The sequence below is a fragment of the Gadus chalcogrammus genome, chromosome 12 (genome assembly GCF_026213295.1).
Source record: "Gadus chalcogrammus isolate NIFS_2021 chromosome 12, NIFS_Gcha_1.0, whole genome shotgun sequence".
Lineage (NCBI taxonomy): Eukaryota > Metazoa > Chordata > Actinopteri > Gadiformes > Gadidae > Gadus > Gadus chalcogrammus.
The window spans coordinates 27363236-27380149 of record NC_079423.1 but is presented as its reverse complement, the minus strand read 5'-3'; the positions used below and the strand labels follow the sequence as shown (position 1 = coordinate 27380149).

Below are 16914 nucleotides of genomic sequence, written 5' to 3'. Positions count from 1 at the left end.
ACTGATGAAGGGATGAAGGGCAGAGTTGCAATAGAAGAAGAAGAAGAAGAAGAAATCTGCAGGGGAGGAAGAAAAAAAAAAACAACTCCAGGGGAGAGTCCTGCAGCTGCCTCAATGTTGACCACGAGCCCGGTCGCTCACCCACACACACACACGCGCGCACGCACACACATGCTTCCCGCCCTCGTGCTGCTGCTGCTCCTCTCTCCGCATCTAAGACGAGTCTCCTAGCGTGGGGCGCATTGGGCTGACTCGCTCGTGTGCTCCTCCACACACACATACACACACACACACACACACACACACACACACACACCCTCTATCTCTCTCTCTCTCTCTCTCTCTCTCTCTCTCTCTCCCTCTCCGGCTCCCTCATTGGATGATGTCATTGTGTTATTGCCTGCCCAGTAGCCCTGCCCTGCCCAGCTCCGAGGCAGCTCTCTCACACACACACACACACACACACACACACACACACACACACACACACACACACACACACACACACACACACACACACACACACACACACACACACACACACACCAATCAAATGCACACGATCACAGAGCAGCCCTTTCCCTATCGTTTACATGTGATCAGACGAGCACCGATTAACAAAGAACGTTGATGACAATACCATAAAAATACACAAAATATATATTTATTGGATAGAGGGGTTTCCCTTTCCTTTTGACCCTTTGAGTTCTTAAATTATAGGAAATAAGTAAAACGTCCAATTCTGACACACACAGCTATTTCATTATTTATGTGATTTTGTCAACTCTCAAAAATCACAAAAAAATCACTCAAATGTCTTTTATTATTAAATGTATTATTTAATCACTGTAGTCTTGACAAAGTCTTTATTTACACACACGTGTGTGTGTGTGTGTGTGTGTGTGTGTGTGTGTGTGTGTGTGTGTGTGTAAATGTGTGTGTGTGTGTGTGTGTGTGTGTGTGTGTGTGTGTGTGTGTGTGTGTGTGTGTGTGTGTGTGTGTGTGTGTGTGTGTGTGTGTGTGTGTGTTTGTGTTTGTGTGAGAAAAAATCATAACATATTTTCATGAAAAGAAAAACAAACTCGTAAATTGATCATAAGAGTTATCTGCTGTCTGAGAACAAAAACACTAAAACATCTACCATTATCCCATCTGCTGTCTCTCTCCCCCCCACCCCCCTACACACACACACACACACACACAGAGCATCTACCCACTCAGGTCATCACAACTCCCTCCCCAGAGAGCGATCCGCCATCTTCTAGAAAGCACAAGCCATTTAGCTTCTCACTTTCACCCCCCCCCCCCCCCACACACACACACACACACACACACACACACACACACCCACCACCCTCCCATCATCATTCTGTCTTATCTCACACTGGTCTCTCCCTCCCTCTCTTTTCTCTATCTCCCTCTCACCCACCCCTCACTGTCCTACTGCACCCCAACATTAAGTGGAATAAACAGGAATTTGTAGTACAAACACACATGCCCACATATTAACACACACACACACACACACGCCCACACACCCACACCCACACACACACACACACACACATTCTCTTATCTGAGAAGAAAATCCAAAGAGCAGCAACACTGGAAAACATCTTTGTATTCATCTCATAATCTGCCTTAACGGAAGGTCAAATCAAGTGCACGGAAAACAGAGCACGTATTTATAGAAGTCTCCGCTGCCAGTGAGTTGGGTTTCTTGGAAAAAGCTAGAGAACAGACTGTGAGGGATTTGGATTGAATAACCACCATATCTAAATCAAGAAACTTTTTGGATTATTTTTAAGAATACTTTGAAAACGTATTTTGCTGGATATTTCGGAACTGAAAACCTTTATGTAACTGTTTAACTATACGGCAAAATATAAACTATCTTTGTCTTACATAATACAGCAAACCAGCACAGCTTTATTAACATTCAGTGACATTTATACTATTTTCTTGCTGCCCACTGCCCAGATATGACTCTGTTAGAAATATCTGAGGTTGTTCTTTTAAAAGAAAGAAAATCAGAGAAACAATGCAAAGCAAAACTAACTTTGAGAGTAGCAGTTTGTGCAAATGTTTTAATGGTGTTAGGCTATATAACCACTAAAACATTTGCACAATGTTCGCATGGTTTCACAGCATTAAAAAAAGATAATTATGTTCACAAACTTACAGTAAACTCACCGATAGAAGATATAAGATGTCTCCCTAATGATGCACTGTATCATAATTTGATAAACCAGTATCGTCCATGACAGGTCATTGGCGGGATTTGAAGATAGCCTATTCCTTTGCCAACGGCCAGCAGTCTGTTTCACTGTAAAATGTACTAAGACAGGACACATACTCCCAGTGCCAAAGCAACCCTCCTCCTCCCCAAAATATCCGACTGACAGTTGTCTGAGTTAGCCTACTAACCAAATGCCCGTTATGTCCAGTGCCCGTGGACTTAACATACTACCTGTATGGCTACCTACCTCATTTTAATTCAAGTAATATAAAATGAGCCTTTAAATAAGAAAGATAGGCCTACATTTAACTTTAGAACAATGCTAATGGGATAATATAGCCAATCAATATTGATTTACTATAACGTCATAAATATGATAAAGTTGATGGTACTTCTTCGTAATTTAAGTACCAATTGTGCAAGTAACAAATGCAATGCATCTGTTCTTCTACTATCTATTTCTGATATGGAAAAACCGGTGTCAACGTCAAAGTAATTCTGTTGCAGCCCTGTGCATAAATGGTTGATATATTTACACGCTCCCTCGATTGCTTGGCATACAAGAGCAGCACAAGTCATGCTGTGAATCCACCTCCACTCATTAGCAGGCATTACACAGGCGAAACCTGATTACATCTCAGAACAACACATACTATTTCTGGCCAGAGAACATCAAAAGAACGCCAAGTTTGTTTACTTACGTTGTAATGATAAGTGGACCTGCTGGATCCATGGACAACTTAATGTTAGTTTAATACTGTGAAATATTTTGTTTGTTTGCAAAAAATATTGGAAAATACGTTACGTTTACTTTGATGCATGCGTAGCGTAGGTCTGCATGTTTTATTTCATTAGTAGCTGTAAAAAATAACCAATATAGCCTATATAATCGTATGCAATGCCTTGTTTATTTTTGTGAAGTGACACAAGTTTCAATGTTGCGTTAAAATGATTGCCGTGTATGCGTACGACTAGGAAGCGCTCATTTGTCCCCTCGCGGCTCCCGTCCCCACAGTGCGGAAGGCGGGGACGTTTCAGTTTAAATTTACGCAGACCGAAACCAGCGGCAGAGGCGGATGAAGAGTTGCTATCGTAAACATCACTACAGTATCACTACTAAGACTTGAATACCAACGATTTCGTCAATATGTCGAAAAAGCAGATTTTCTACTCCGACAAATACACCGACGAGGAGTTTGAGTACAGGTGGGTTACTTCATATTTGTTCATAAGTTGTTTTCCACTTCTCGCTACTGTTACCACGCTGACGTCAGCGTGTGGTTAGCGATCTTAAAACAAGTCCAACGCTGGCTATGCACCATTATAAAGTGTTTAAGTTAGCCGTATGCCCTATTAACATGGCGTTATAACCAAAACATACTGTCGAGTGTTGTGTGCTAGTGTTATTACAGTGCGATCGTCAATGTAAAAAGCACCCCGTTTCTGGTTTGTTTTGCCACGAAGGGAAGGGTTCAATCGAATGTCTAACGTTAACCAACAAAAAGCAATCCTGCCAAACCGTCGAATAGCAATAACATGGTTTTAAAAGTTCAAACGGTGAAATGTTTCAACGATTGGTTTCATACGGATTTCGTCTCGTTGGCAGGCATGTGATGCTTCCCAAGCAACTGTCCAAACTGGTGCCCACGTCACACCTGATGACGGAGGACGAGTGGAGGGGCCTGGGCGTCCAACAGAGTCAAGGGTGGATCCACTACATGATCCACAAACCAGGTGAACAACACGTTTATAACCCCAGTATTACATAGTTATTATTCAGTCATAGATGTGGACTTGATGTGGGTTCAGCCATTGTTTTTTCCATTGCCTTCCTCAATCAGGGATGCTATACTGACACATTGTTGCTTTGTTTGTTCTTTCCAGAGCCACACATTCTACTGTTCAGACGGGCTCTTCCACTGGAATGAGGGAGGGCTATCTCTCGTGTCTATATGTAATTATCGTTCTCCAGGCCCTCCTCTCTCAAGAGTGCATCTCCAAATGTTGTTTCTTTTATTTAAAAACTTGTAAAAAAGGGCCAGCAGGACTGAGAGCTGAAAGTTGGAGCTCAGCTGTTAGGGCCAACAAGGTACAAGTTGTGCTGTGTTAGATGAGCTCAATGCTTACCGTATGAAGGTAGAAGTTCCCCTGGATCAGTCACATTGTTCTGCTTTGATGTTTTATGTTTCTTTAATGTAAGAATTTCATGTTCTGAAAGTACTTCTATGGTTCAATCTTTTATTTGTCCTTTATGCTGATGGCCTTTATGAGCATTTGTTCTTTCCGCAACTATCTCATTCTGTTCGAGAAAAAACTGTTTTGTAGTGACCTCAATAAAAAAAGTGAATTCACATACACATTTGTTAATTCATTTTTCGATGCATTTGCTGTTTACTATCATGTCTATGTTCACATCTATTCTTCCCCCTTACATGATGCAGAAGTTGGGGCTGCAGTTCAGTTCAGTCCGCCAATTGAACTACCAAAGGGGTCACAAACTCTGAGTGTCTCGTGCCCAGTGAGTAGGCCGGCGCCCGGGGTTTGTTGATGGTCACCTTCTCAGGGTTGTGGGTCCCCGGGCCCGGCTTCTTAGTGGCGTCCCTGGGTAGGCCGTGGCGCCCCAGCATGGAGAAGGCTGGCTGTCTGCGCAGATACACACTGGGGTCTGTGCAGTTGTATTTGCACGGCCCAGGGGTCTTGGATAGATCTTCGGACGGGCTCCCAGTCTTGTAGAAGCCAGACATAGTGTAGCTCGCGCTGGCTGCCTTGTTGGGAACCTGGGGCCCCAATAGTGATGGCAGGGAGTACTTATTTGGTGCGGGCACAGCGTCCAAGGCCCGGTACTGTGTTCGGGAGCCCATGGTGTAGGAGGGGGGCTTGCGTTTGGTGTTGTAGGTAGGGGTCTCGGGGCTGTAGGCTCCGGGTCCAGGTGTCTGGAAGATCGTTCCTGATGAATAACACAAAAGGATTAACGGGTAGAGTAAACCATATGGTGGACTAACTGTCTGTCTAGTGTTTGCATGGGAATATATTGGAGATGTCGGTTGGCTGCAACTGGCACGGGACGTGCTGTCAGTAGCACATGCTTGTTACCAAGGCTCAAGAGCTTGACTCAATCCTCTCAGGAACAATGATGAAAGGGGCAGTTAGATGTCAATGGAAAAGGGGAATCATATATATACAGGATTTGCGGCATTGTTTTCAAATTACGCAGACAACATTTTCCCGATTCGTTTTCCTCACTGCACATACTGTATACACTTACTTTGTGCTTTCACTCTACCCAAGATTGAGTATGCAGGGTTTCCATCTCTTCCAAAGCGAGTGATTTTAGCATCAACATAGTATCTAGGCCCAGGGCTGGAGTCTACAGAGTACACTGCATGAGGGAAGAAGAATAAAATAAACTACACACTCAAAAGGATTTGGGGTAATACATTTTTCACATAGGTGATACTGATGGGTTACCCCTCCCTACTGGCTATACTTTGACATTACACTAAGATTACTGTGAAAGCCATGGAGGCTCAATCAATGTATTAAAAAGGGTACTTGGAATGGGAGGCACTCTATTTAAGGAGGTCAATGTCATTAAGGGAAGGTCTTTGAGATCCATTATTTTAATTACACTAAAAGAGATTGTTGTTCTCATGATGATGAACGTTGTACCCACAACAGATGGATGTGTGTGTGTGTCATTAGGAACCATAGGACTCACTGTTGTTGCTCATGCGTCCATGGAAGGAGCAAGCAGGGCTGGTGGGTTTTGTGAAGTCGTGGCCAATGAAGCCGATGGTAGAGGGCAGTGAGTAACGTCCAGGTCCTGGTCCTAAAGACACGGAAGGTCTCAGTCACAAACATTTACTCTCTTTCTGATCACTTTTACTATAATTGACTCTTTTGTAATGTCAAAACTATTGGACCACTATTTTTGATGATGCATGTAGGAGCAAATTTGGGTTTTCTGTAAGATGTAATTGAAAGATATAAATACAATTTATAATTATTAGGTTAAGCTAAAATGTAATTTACCATGCACATTTAAGTGGTATCTGTCAATTTTGGCCCCCCTCAGTTAGTGGGCAGGAAACCTTCAGAATAAATAACTAAAAGTGTTGTTTCCACTCTAACTGGCTGTGCTCCTTCACAGGTCTGTGAACCAGCGTAGCTCCTCTGGCTGACGGTGTGAGAAGGAGGGGTTTTGTTAGTGGGGATGGTAAGATTCGAAGATTCTTGTCAACAAATAGAGGTACGGGCTGGCCAGCATATCTTTTCTGTTTTTTGTTTCTTTTTCTGGCCAGCATATATAAGTTATTCTGTTATAAAATGGGATGTTTTACTTGATGACACTGTTTATATCGCCATCAATCAGCATTAACTACAAATATGTCCAGGTTATTTTAAGCTACAAGTTAGTTGAAATGTTACACATGGTGACTTTAAGTATTAAGTGTACAAACACATTCCTCTTGCTACATGCCATTCTAAGTTACGTCATTACCCCACATTCCAAACAAAATCAAGAAGGTTTATTTTGAACAGATGTCCTTCCACTCCCAATATATAGTAGACAGCCCATCAGCCCAAAGCTAAATGGCATCATCTCAGACGCTGTGTCAGATAAGTATGTGCTGTTCCCCAGCTTCTGCAGGGAAGGCACCACCCAGACCCAACCAGTAGAATTGCATTACATAAGCATATACTAACTGTTGACATGTCGACACAGAGCACGTGGGGACCAGGAAGCATGGCTGACCTTAGATAAGAGCCTGTGGCTACCTCTCTGCAAGTCTATGGACAATACTACATGACTCATACATTAGTATGAGTCATGAGAAGATCATAGTGGTTTAGAGGCTATAATGGTCTCATTTCCACGGTTGAAGAGTTGCAGTATGTTTTAAGTATGGTGTGTCACTCACCTCTTTCTCTGCCTGCGATGGCTGGTCTTTTTTTCTCCACGTCACCCATGACAACGACGATACATGGACAGCACAAGAATCCCTGAAGGATTTATAAAAATAATAAGCAACGTTTCACTCTGATGTATTTTCCAAAACAAAAGATGTATCCAATCACACACAATGCATATGACAATAACCAGAAGAGAATTTCAGCAGTATTAGCCTCTTTTGATCCATGTCTAGTTTTGGAATAGAGCTAGATTCACAGGTCCATTTTGAGAAGATCTCCCATAGTCAAACCTTGACTTAGCATAGCAAACCTATACTCAAAAATATAGGTTTGCTATTGACTAAAATATAGGTTTGCTATTGACTAAGCATAGCAAACCTATACTCAAAAGTATATAATACAATATATCTAAAAATATATAAATGAATAAGCTGTCTCCTCCAAAATGTTAGAGACCTGAGCCACAACTCGGACAAAATACAGATGAGCAGTGTTATTCTCAAATATTCTCTCATCCAACCTCTCCAACCGCAGTAGGCCTATTCCTTTCCTTCCTGTTGGAGCAGCAGGTGTTTGAAGGACGTATAGCGATGCACCGAGCTGGCCCTCACACACAGACACATGCACACAGACACACACACACACACACACTGTCACCACACAGAATCACTCATGTAACGCTAGCTTCCCTCTACACAGCAATCCATGAAACCAAGATATCCCTTAGCCTCTTCTCTCTTCACTCTCTCTCACTGTGTGCTCATGACTGCATGGAGCTGGACACAACAGTTACCACAGAGACCGTCCTGGTTGGTCTACCTCATGTCTCATCAGCCAGCGACCCCCCGCACTGCCGGCTCATTGTGACCGTGTTGGATCACAGAACGCCTCCTCTATTCAAATTGGAGGGGTGAATTACTGTCCCTGATTCAACAGAGTTCAAAGGGGTGCTAGAGTTTATATTGAGATTTGTTGGCATTTTGTTGTATTAAGATATTTATATTTTATTCAGACTAAGAGCGCAACTTGTTGCAGGTTAAGGGTTAGCATTATGGGTGCTGTTAATAATAGGGTTAGGGTTAGTGACAGTTTTAGGGATATAAGGCTGATGAATAATTTGGCAGTGTAAATATTACACTGCACCACGACCGTGCTGTGCTAAAGAGTGAGTGAGACGTCTTTAGCAGTGGAAGGAAACAAAACACTAAACATTATCTCTAACTGGGCTGCCATGGATGGAAACAGGAAGATCTTAACATAAGAAATATACTCAAAATCCCCCCCCACACACGCACACAATAGAGGTAGTTATACAACTAATCAGTTGACTGCTGATTATCAGGCAAAGCAAAGCTGAAGATATTCTTTACTATCAGTTTTTTTTTTGTTTAGCTTTCCAGGAGATTGAATTATCTGCTTCTATTCAATTCTATTCAATTTTATTTGTATAGCCCTTAATCACCCTTACAGTCTCAAAGGGCTTAACAGGCACAATATTTATGACAGCCCCCTGGCCCTAGGCCCCAAGAGAGCAAGTATAAGGCCCAATCCCATTTCTACCCCTTACCCTTCCCCCCCCTCCTTGTTTTGAAGGGGTAAGGGGAAGGGGTAAGGGGTAGAAATGGGCATGGGCCTAAAACTCCCTTAATCAGCAAGGAAAACATCTTGAGGAGGAACGCAGTGTGGGGGATCCCTCCTTCCAGGGGTGCAATGGGTGCCATGATTGACATTAGATTCCGACCAACCAAGATGAACGTGTTGATTTTATACAAACTTTATTCTGTGTTGTTTGAAAACAATATGTTATAGTAATAAAGAGATAACATTGATCAATTTTGGCACATTTACATTAATCAAATATTTCTTTCTTGATTATAAACTGGTAATTTCACAAATTTGACAAACAAATAGCTTATGAACTGTACAATCAAACCTCTGTTTGCCCTAAAATAAGTCGACAGGTAACCAATGTTAACAGTTTGGGTGTTTGTAGCTTGCACAATAATTTGAGTAAAAAAAAGCTTATATTACCATGAAAATAAATAGCATATTTCTATGCTACTATTATGGGACGTTGATCAACTATCTCAATAAAATTGTGTTAAAGCTTGATTAAAAAGAAAAACTGTATATATATATATACACAGTATAGTTAAAGTGTATAGTAAAAATATAGATTGCAATGACAAATAAATGGCATATAAAAAAAACAGAACTGAAGCTACAAATAAATACCACAGATAGAAAACATAACTTTTTTTTGTTGCATAACCTTGGGTGTAATTACAAACATAAATACTTGATTGTTTTTATTTATCCATTACAAAGGCAGTACAGTGAGTAAAAGTTTCTACAATGTCTATTGGTGAGAAGGAGACAAATGTGAATGTGACAAGGAAAAAATAAAAAAGGTCTGGAGCATGCACTGTAGCAGTCCAATAGAGTCCCTCGAACTGAACCACACACACACACACACACACACACACACACACACACACACACACACACACACACACACACACACACACACACACACACACACACACACACACACACACACACAGTAGCTTATACATCCATTGACAGCGATGGGCAGCCACTGAAAGAAACAGTTACATGTGAATCACATTCACACACAAACACACACACACGCACACACAGAAAAAAAAACAAATGTACACTCCAGAATGTTTTATTTGATACTTTTTTTTTTTACTATCAAGCTGCTGAGCTTGATAGGTTTTTGTTGTTGTAACAGTTGTCTCTTCTCTACTCACTCGAAGATATTCACAAGAAATATACAATTTGGAGACAAGGTGACCCAGGAGTTTAGGAGGGTTTCTGTGAAGGAAAGAGAACAAGATCGATCCACATCATTGAGAAATTAGGATCAAGTTTAAATCTAGATTGTGTTTAACTCCGGTCTGTTTTCTAAGGGGGATTTTAAACAGGGTGTAGATCTCCTTATATACATATATATAACATGGTTACATTTGAATTTAATGATTGGTATGAATTTGTATCCTGCCGATTCTACTACTTGAATTGCAAAATACATGAGAAGTCAATGCTAAATTTATCTTATAATTAACGGATCATACCATCGCTCAGGGGTGTTTTTTGTGTCCAGCGTGGTTAGCTTGGTATCTGCTGGAATGACTACCCTGTGTTCTGGAACCTTGCCCCCCGCGTGGAGCTGAAAATGGTCGTGTCCGTCGGAGTCGGCCAGGAATGGTTGAGAGTCGGGGTCATACTCGTAGGAGTAGTAAGATACCTCTGCCATAGATCCCTGCTCCTCCTCGCCTGTAGGTGGAGGAGGGAACAATAACAGTGCTGATGAATCATGAATGAGGTAAAAAAAATACCTGTACATTATTTTTTCATTCATATGTGAATTCATGTATATTTTATTTTATTGTATTCTTTATTATACAGCATTCATAAAAGTCACGTATACATATATTATATTATTCACGTTATTATTATTGCCACCGATTAGGTTATGATGTGTACTATAATGGTACCATTTCTTTACACATATATTCTTTTCAGTATTTATTAATCTGTTCCTTACAAATATTATTGCATAATCATGTACTAACTATTAACTTTTATTCAGTATACCTGGACGACCCTACTAGAATCGTGTCATTGAAGGACCACTAGGGGTCGCTCCATCCTCAAAGTTATGCCCATGAGCTAAAAATCTATCTTTCCAGAGGACATTCCAGGACCCTTTGCACAACCCCTCGAGCTTTTCTAGAAGTCACCACACATTGTCAACACATACTTAAAGATTAATCTCCTGTGTCAAAGTTTGGTCATACAAAAATAGAATAATTTATGCGTGGCAGCATAACTATATTGGGTTAACACATTCGGTCCAACAGTGCCAAGATAGCGCGTCTGTTAGCGTGTGTTGTTCTCCACTAAGGGTTCAGTGGTAGGAGAGAACATGTCTGTACAGGGAATCTAATTCCAAGGCCCCCGTCTCAGCTCCGCTAATCTATTGAACGCTGTCAACTCCTTGGCACACACACCCTCTCAGCTTTTACGCTGCAGAGTGCACTTTCCCGGGCGTATAATCAACATTATAATGGTTTACAATGACAGCATTTTACAGTATTTATTCCGTGTAATTAGCCTCTGGTTATTTCATGAGAAGGGAGGCGCGCCAAACGCGAGTGGTTAAGTGTGTGCGTGTGTGCGTGTGTGTGTGTGTGTGTGTGTGTGTGTGTGTGTGTGTGTGTGTGTGTGTTGTGCACGCTAACGTAAACTGTAAGTATTTCTAAGCATTCCTGTGGTGAGCGTGAAGCCTCAGTTCTTGTACGGAGGAGACCTTTGGAGGAGAGATTGCTGTGTGTTGTAGCTAGTAGCTACTGGAAAGCTATCTGTTGGAGACGAGTCAGCACAGGCTTGGCTACGCGCACACGCGCGCCCACACACACACACAATTATATAGCACATATGCGTTACATCTCATCTACGATGCTCTCCCACAGGTCTGCGCAAGTTAATGTTTTCAATGTCGTTAATCTTCGATAATGATCTAATTTGAAAGTTTTGGGGCAAACAGAAATGTGGGCAGTGCACTCTTGCCCTCTTCATCTTAGGTACAAGAAGAGTGTAGGGGGACCCAATAGGAGTCACTTTTCTAGTATATCCAGTGTGGGACCACTCTCTGGGGGTGGGGTCAGTTCTGGCCCCCAGAACGAAGGTCAGGTGACTGGTGACCCCCTGGGCTGGGGTTAACCAGCACGCTGTAGGCAGACCCTCTGGGACCTAGCGTGGATGATGTACCTTCACGGTACGTGTTGTCACTCGTGGAGGTGCTGTGCACGGACTCACCTGTGTGTACCGGCTCAGGACCCTGCTCCGGCAGCTGGTCTGCCTCTGCCTGGGGGTCCTCCACCACGGCCTCCACTGGGACCACACACACACACACACACACACACACACACACACACACACACACACACACACACACACACACACACACACACACACACACACACACACACATACACACACACACACACACACACACACACACACACACACACGGATGTCACTTTGATTTTTGCTTTGCATTTTGTTTCCAGAGAAACTTCTAACCCGTCGCAGTATGTTCCGTCCCCCCATAACAGAGCAACTCGCTCTTACTCTGGGAGAAGGGAGCATTATGTCCAAACTCATCAGCTTATTTTCCAACTCATTCCGGGCTGTAAATAACTCCTATAACTAGACACAAACAAACACATGGATGCGCCGGTCTAAACAAAGATTGTTCTTCTAGTCAACCAAAAAGGCATGAACTACTTGGCACAAACTCAGCACGCGCAACCCCCACCCCCACCCTCTTGAAAAAAGGAAAAAAAGTTTTGTCTGAGCCTTTCCTCAATCAGTTCCACAACATGAAGGCTCCTTTGTTGTTGGCCTGTGCGTTGGAAAGGAATGTGACAAAGTTTTTCAAAGGGCTGAACAGAAGCACTCTGTAATTTGGAAGTGCCCTGTAATGTAGCAGAGTAGGGGCGAGAGTGAGGGGCGGGGAGATGGGGGGGGGGGGGGTCTCTTCTTCTCCCACCAAACTCCCATCTACTAATCAGCCCAGCAGCAGCTGGACAGCTGTTCTCACAAGCTAGATCAGTCACGCTTTGGTGCAGCAGATGGATGCCAAAAAGCCCCATAAACAGCGACACACTGTATCACGCGCCTACGCTAACCATGACCCGAGTGGTTCGACGACAGCCCCCCAGGACGGGGTCTGGGTGGGAAGCCCCCCGGGGTCGGATGTGTTGGGACGTGGCCGTGGAGAGCTCTTACTCTGAGGACACTGCGACAGCGGCACCTGCTCGACACGCGTGCCGTTGCGGCAGGCCGACGCCTCCATCTGACACTGGTTTTGGTAACGCCGCCCGTCCGACCCGCACACCGGCTCCCCGTCGTAGCCGCAGTCCCGGTAGCAGGTGCAGTGCTCGTAGCGCTCCTCCTCCAGGCAGCCGAACACGTTGTTGCACTGGTTCCCCGGCACGAAGCCTGGAGGGGGGGGGGGAACGGGGGCTGTTACCGGGGGGTCATGTGTTTAGAAATCGGCAAAACCAGTCCGTCCGCTGTCATTGAGTGAAATGCACTGTGAGAAGAACTGGTTTTGAGTCGATGATGCCCGCCGCTCACAAGGTATTTTCTGACCTATCAGAGCATTTCATCCCTGATTGGTTTAGGGAATCCATCTCGCCCTGCGAGTCCCAGCTGCGTGAAATGCTAAACTGCTGAGTGGCGGAGAAACTTAGAGAGGGAGGGAGCAGAGAGCGAGGGGACGTTTCTTGGGTTGTTTAGGTTCAAAGACTTGCTCTCTTCCGCTCTCCCTAACCGCCTTTGATTGACTGGTTAGTTTCCCTTACGTGCAGGCTGGTGCAAAGACCTTTGACCCGCGCTCACAGAGTTTACCCGCGAGCGATGGCTGTGTGCGGTGTGTCGGTGCAGCTGCCGGTGAGGTCTCACCTATCCACTGGTTGGTCGAACTCTCCACCTCATTACAAGTGGGCCCGTCGCACAGCTCTCGGGCCAGCGGACTGCTCTCGCTGACGTTGTAGAACCTCGTCGCCTCGAATGCTGAACGGCACACAGACATCGCATGCGCGCGCACACACACACACACACACACACACACACACACACACACACACACACACACACACACACACACACACACACACAAAGAGGCAAACACACGCACACACAGACACACACACAAAAACAGACACACGCACGCTCTCACACACACACACACGCACACACAAACACACACACACACACACACACACATACACACATCCAAAAAAGATATTTAAATCATAAATCATAATGATTATGAAAGGGGGGCCTTCATACTCTGTTAATATTACAGAGCAGTACTTCAAATATACATGAGAGGCCCACCTGGTTCATAGTAGTCATAGACTTTGACCGGAACAGGGGCTGTCTTGCCTACTATATATTCCCGCACAGCCTGGAAGCTCACACAGGTCATACACTGGCTGGGAATCTGAGGGAAGGTGACCAACATAGGGGAGAAAACCACAAACACACACAACTATAAACAGCTATAAAGACGTAGATACACATACATATAGTACATGCATTGCGCAATGCAATATCGTATAAAATACCATCTATGCAATACATTCAAACAAATGCGTCAAATATGCACACCCAAGCAACAAACACTCTTCCTGCACTACAGGGTCAACACAGACAGAAGGACTGACCTCGTCAAAGTAGAAAAGCACCTTTCTGCCATCCAACTCGTATCGCTTCAGGCCCACTCTCTTGTCCATCAGCAGCTGTTTGGGGGGGATTACAGGTCAAAAAAGAAAACCCATAGAAGCATCCATTGTCTGGTCAGGCACAGACAATCACATCCGCTCTGACATGTTTTCTTGCTGCAGAGGAAACCACAAGATTGAATGTTTGTGTTGGATTGGGTTTTGTCACAGTCCAAACATGTGGTGCGGGTTCCCGAATGTTATTGTGTGGTTTCCGTTCGATTCCGCTCTAAGTAGATCCGTGCACTGCCTCTTGTTGTTGTCTGAATTTAGGGTCTATTGAGCACTATGTTGTCATTAGCTCATCGATGACTACGATCCCAGATGTTCCCTCAACTTTCTCCCTCTGTCTCATCATTTGGAGAGAGGGTCGTGAAAACACAAACTTTGGGTGAAAGCATTCAGTGAGGATGCATATTTTCGACAGAGTCACTCAGATTTCAGGGAAGAGGGGTTTGTGTGTTGTGGCGGTGGTGTGTTTGTGGTGCTTTCCGAGTCCAGTGTGGAGATGTTTAGGCCTTTTTCAGGACCTGAATGGACTCTATGTTGTATGAATGGTCAACGGGGAGGCCCTTTACTGGATATAGACGTGAATGTGGGAGTCGTGTGTGTGTGTGTTTGTGAGTATGTGTGTATGTTAATGCGTGTGTGTATGATTGTAAGTATGAGGGTATGTGTGTGTTTGTGAGTGTGTTTTCGTTTATGAGTGTGTGTGTGTGTGTTTTCGTTTATGAGTGTGTGTGTGTGTGTGTGTGTGTGTGTTTTCGTTTATGAGTGTGTGTGTGTGTGTGTGTGTGTGTGTCTGTGTGTGTGTGTGTGTGTGTGTGTGTGTGTGTGTGTGTGTGTGTGTGTGTGTGTGTCTGTGTGTGTGTGTGTGTGTGTGTGTACACAGGGAGGCAGCGATGCTAATTTCCCCCACAGGGAGAATTCTCATTCTGTCATATGTGGCAGCCTTCGCACAGCAGGGGTTTATGAGGTGCTCAGCCTGGGCTGGCGCCACCAAGACACACACACACACACACACACACACACACACACACACACACACACACACACACACACACACACCACACACACACACACACACACACACACACACACACACACACTACAGTTCATAAGGCATTTTTTTGAATGATGAGCAACTATAAAGTGTGCCATGGAGTCCTGAGCCTACAGCAGAACAGGCCCCCCCCAACAAACACACACACAGAAACAATCATCACACACACACACACACACACACACACAAATCCAGCTCATTACATCGGGTGATAAGATGTTACGGCCACGAGAGCCCACGTCTGAGTCAGTGGTCCAATCGTTAAACACGAGCGGGGTCGGGGGAACAACAGCCCCCCATGACTGTGGACGCCAGGCCTGCTACCATAAATGGAGGAATGCGAGTGGCCGTCTGAGGGACTGTAGTAAAACAGCCAGGGAGCTAGCAGGCATGTTAGCCACCGCGACCCGGGTGTAATACACACGCATACACAAACAAACACAAGACTGTAATCCCATTAGTCCATTGGTATGTGTTTATATGTGATTAGCAATGTCAAAATGTTTGTTTGCCATCTGCCTATACAGGCTGGCCAAGAGAGAGTGAGAGGGCGAGAGGGGGTCTTTATGGGGGTTCTTGCCTGCAGGCTCAGTTCTCCATAACTGTGCAGTAATGAGGGGCGAGCTCCTGATGGGTGCTTGATCCCCTAGTACTGCTTTAAAAGGTCCGTCCCCCCCTGTGTCACCCAGCACACCACCTCCACAGGCAGCTACATCCATCCGTTAGCTTATTAATTCAACCAGGCCGGAAACATGACCTATTGTATCCTTCCTCTACTTGACTTGAATTCACAACTTTGAAATGTTAAAAAAAGAACACAAACAAAGAAATTCAGATGAACTTGTTTTCAAAGTATACAATGTCATGGTATGATTTCCATTGTGTTTACATTTCGACACACAAAATTCCAAACATTATGGCAGAGACTTGCTTGCCCACTTCTCTCTCCCTCGCCTTTGCTAATTGGGGGATTTATGCAAGTATGTTTGAGGATGGGGTGGAGGGGAGGGGTTAACTGTGAGGGGAGAGGTGCACAGCTGTGTGGGGCTCACATGTTTATTTCTGTACTTTTTCTTTGGTCACGCTCCCTGCTATCTTGAATGTTTATCTTGAGAGTGAAATTTAGATCCTAAGAAGTCAACATTGTCAACAAGTTGGTTTATTGGTTTGAATGTCGTGCTTAAAAGGTCCTGTGTGTAGAATCTCGATATAAATACATGAGGCGCGTCGGAAACATAGCATAACTCCACGGTGTGTGTGTGTGTGTGTACGTGGGATTGCAGGATTATGTACCCTCTCAAGACTTTCGATATCAGCTCGGAAACCGGACAGCATGGGAACCTCTAAGACAGCCATGTTGGAGGAGCCTGAGT

General features: G+C 44.2%; 3 protein-coding genes across 3 annotated transcripts in view; 1 reads left to right on the top strand and 2 right to left on the bottom strand.

Annotated features, from left to right (window-relative positions):
• Window positions 1-3249: 3249 nt before the first annotated feature.
• cks2 (CDC28 protein kinase regulatory subunit 2) lies at window positions 3250-4594 on the top strand. The gene is made up of 3 exons (XM_056604499.1): window positions 3250-3445; window positions 3846-3973; window positions 4124-4594. Exons 1-3 carry the CDS (start codon window positions 3387-3389, stop codon window positions 4165-4167), a joined length of 231 nt encoding a protein of 76 aa, XP_056460474.1. The 5' UTR covers window positions 3250-3386; the 3' UTR covers window positions 4168-4594.
• Window positions 4595-4701: 107 nt separating this feature from the next.
• cimap1d (CIMAP1 family member D) lies at window positions 4702-7276 on the bottom strand. Its single transcript, XM_056604498.1, has 4 exons — window positions 7162-7276; window positions 5958-6068; window positions 5505-5618; window positions 4702-5186 (listed from the first exon to the last, which is right to left on the bottom strand). Exons 1-4 carry the CDS (start codon window positions 7208-7210, stop codon window positions 4702-4704), a joined length of 759 nt encoding a protein of 252 aa, XP_056460473.1. The 5' UTR covers window positions 7211-7276.
• Window positions 7277-8907: 1631 nt separating this feature from the next.
• The window catches only part of cpamd8 (C3 and PZP like alpha-2-macroglobulin domain containing 8), a 40299-nt gene continuing 32292 nt past the window's right edge, over window positions 8908-16914 (bottom strand). Inside the window, exons 37-44 of the mRNA XM_056604494.1 lie at window positions 16835-16914; window positions 14422-14496; window positions 14093-14198; window positions 13655-13765; window positions 12977-13189; window positions 12002-12076; window positions 10255-10456; window positions 8908-9994 (exon numbers count right to left, since the gene is read on the bottom strand). The exon at window positions 16835-16914 is cut by the window's right edge and continues 8 nt beyond it. Coding sequence (XP_056460469.1) covers window position 9994; window positions 10255-10456; window positions 12002-12076; window positions 12977-13189; window positions 13655-13765; window positions 14093-14198; window positions 14422-14496; window positions 16835-16914 — 863 coding nt within the window. The 3' untranslated portion in view covers window positions 8908-9993. The remainder of the gene's footprint in view (window positions 9995-10254; window positions 10457-12001; window positions 12077-12976; window positions 13190-13654; window positions 13766-14092; window positions 14199-14421; window positions 14497-16834) is intronic.

Excerpts from the sequence above, each read along its gene's own strand:
- cks2 (XM_056604499.1), top strand. The coding sequence starts at position 3,387 with ATGTCGAAAAAGCAGATTTTCTACTCCGACAAATACACCGACGAGGAG. Across the intron at positions 3,446-3,845 it reads GACGAGGAGTTTGAGTACAG|GCATGTGATGCTTCCCAAGC; the intron begins GTGGGTTACTTC and ends TCTCGTTGGCAG. Across the intron at positions 3,974-4,123 it reads CTACATGATCCACAAACCAG|AGCCACACATTCTACTGTTC; the intron begins GTGAACAACACG and ends TGTTCTTTCCAG.
- cimap1d (XM_056604498.1), bottom strand. The coding sequence starts at position 7,210 with ATGGGTGACGTGGAGAAAAAAAGACCAGCCATCGCAGGCAGAGAAAGA. Across the intron at positions 5,619-5,957 it reads TGGACGCATGAGCAACAACA|TGTACTCTGTAGACTCCAGC; the intron begins GTGAGTCCTATG and ends TCCCTCATGCAG. Across the intron at positions 5,187-5,504 it reads GGGTAGAGTGAAAGCACAAA|GAACGATCTTCCAGACACCT; the intron begins GTAAGTGTATAC and ends GTTATTCATCAG.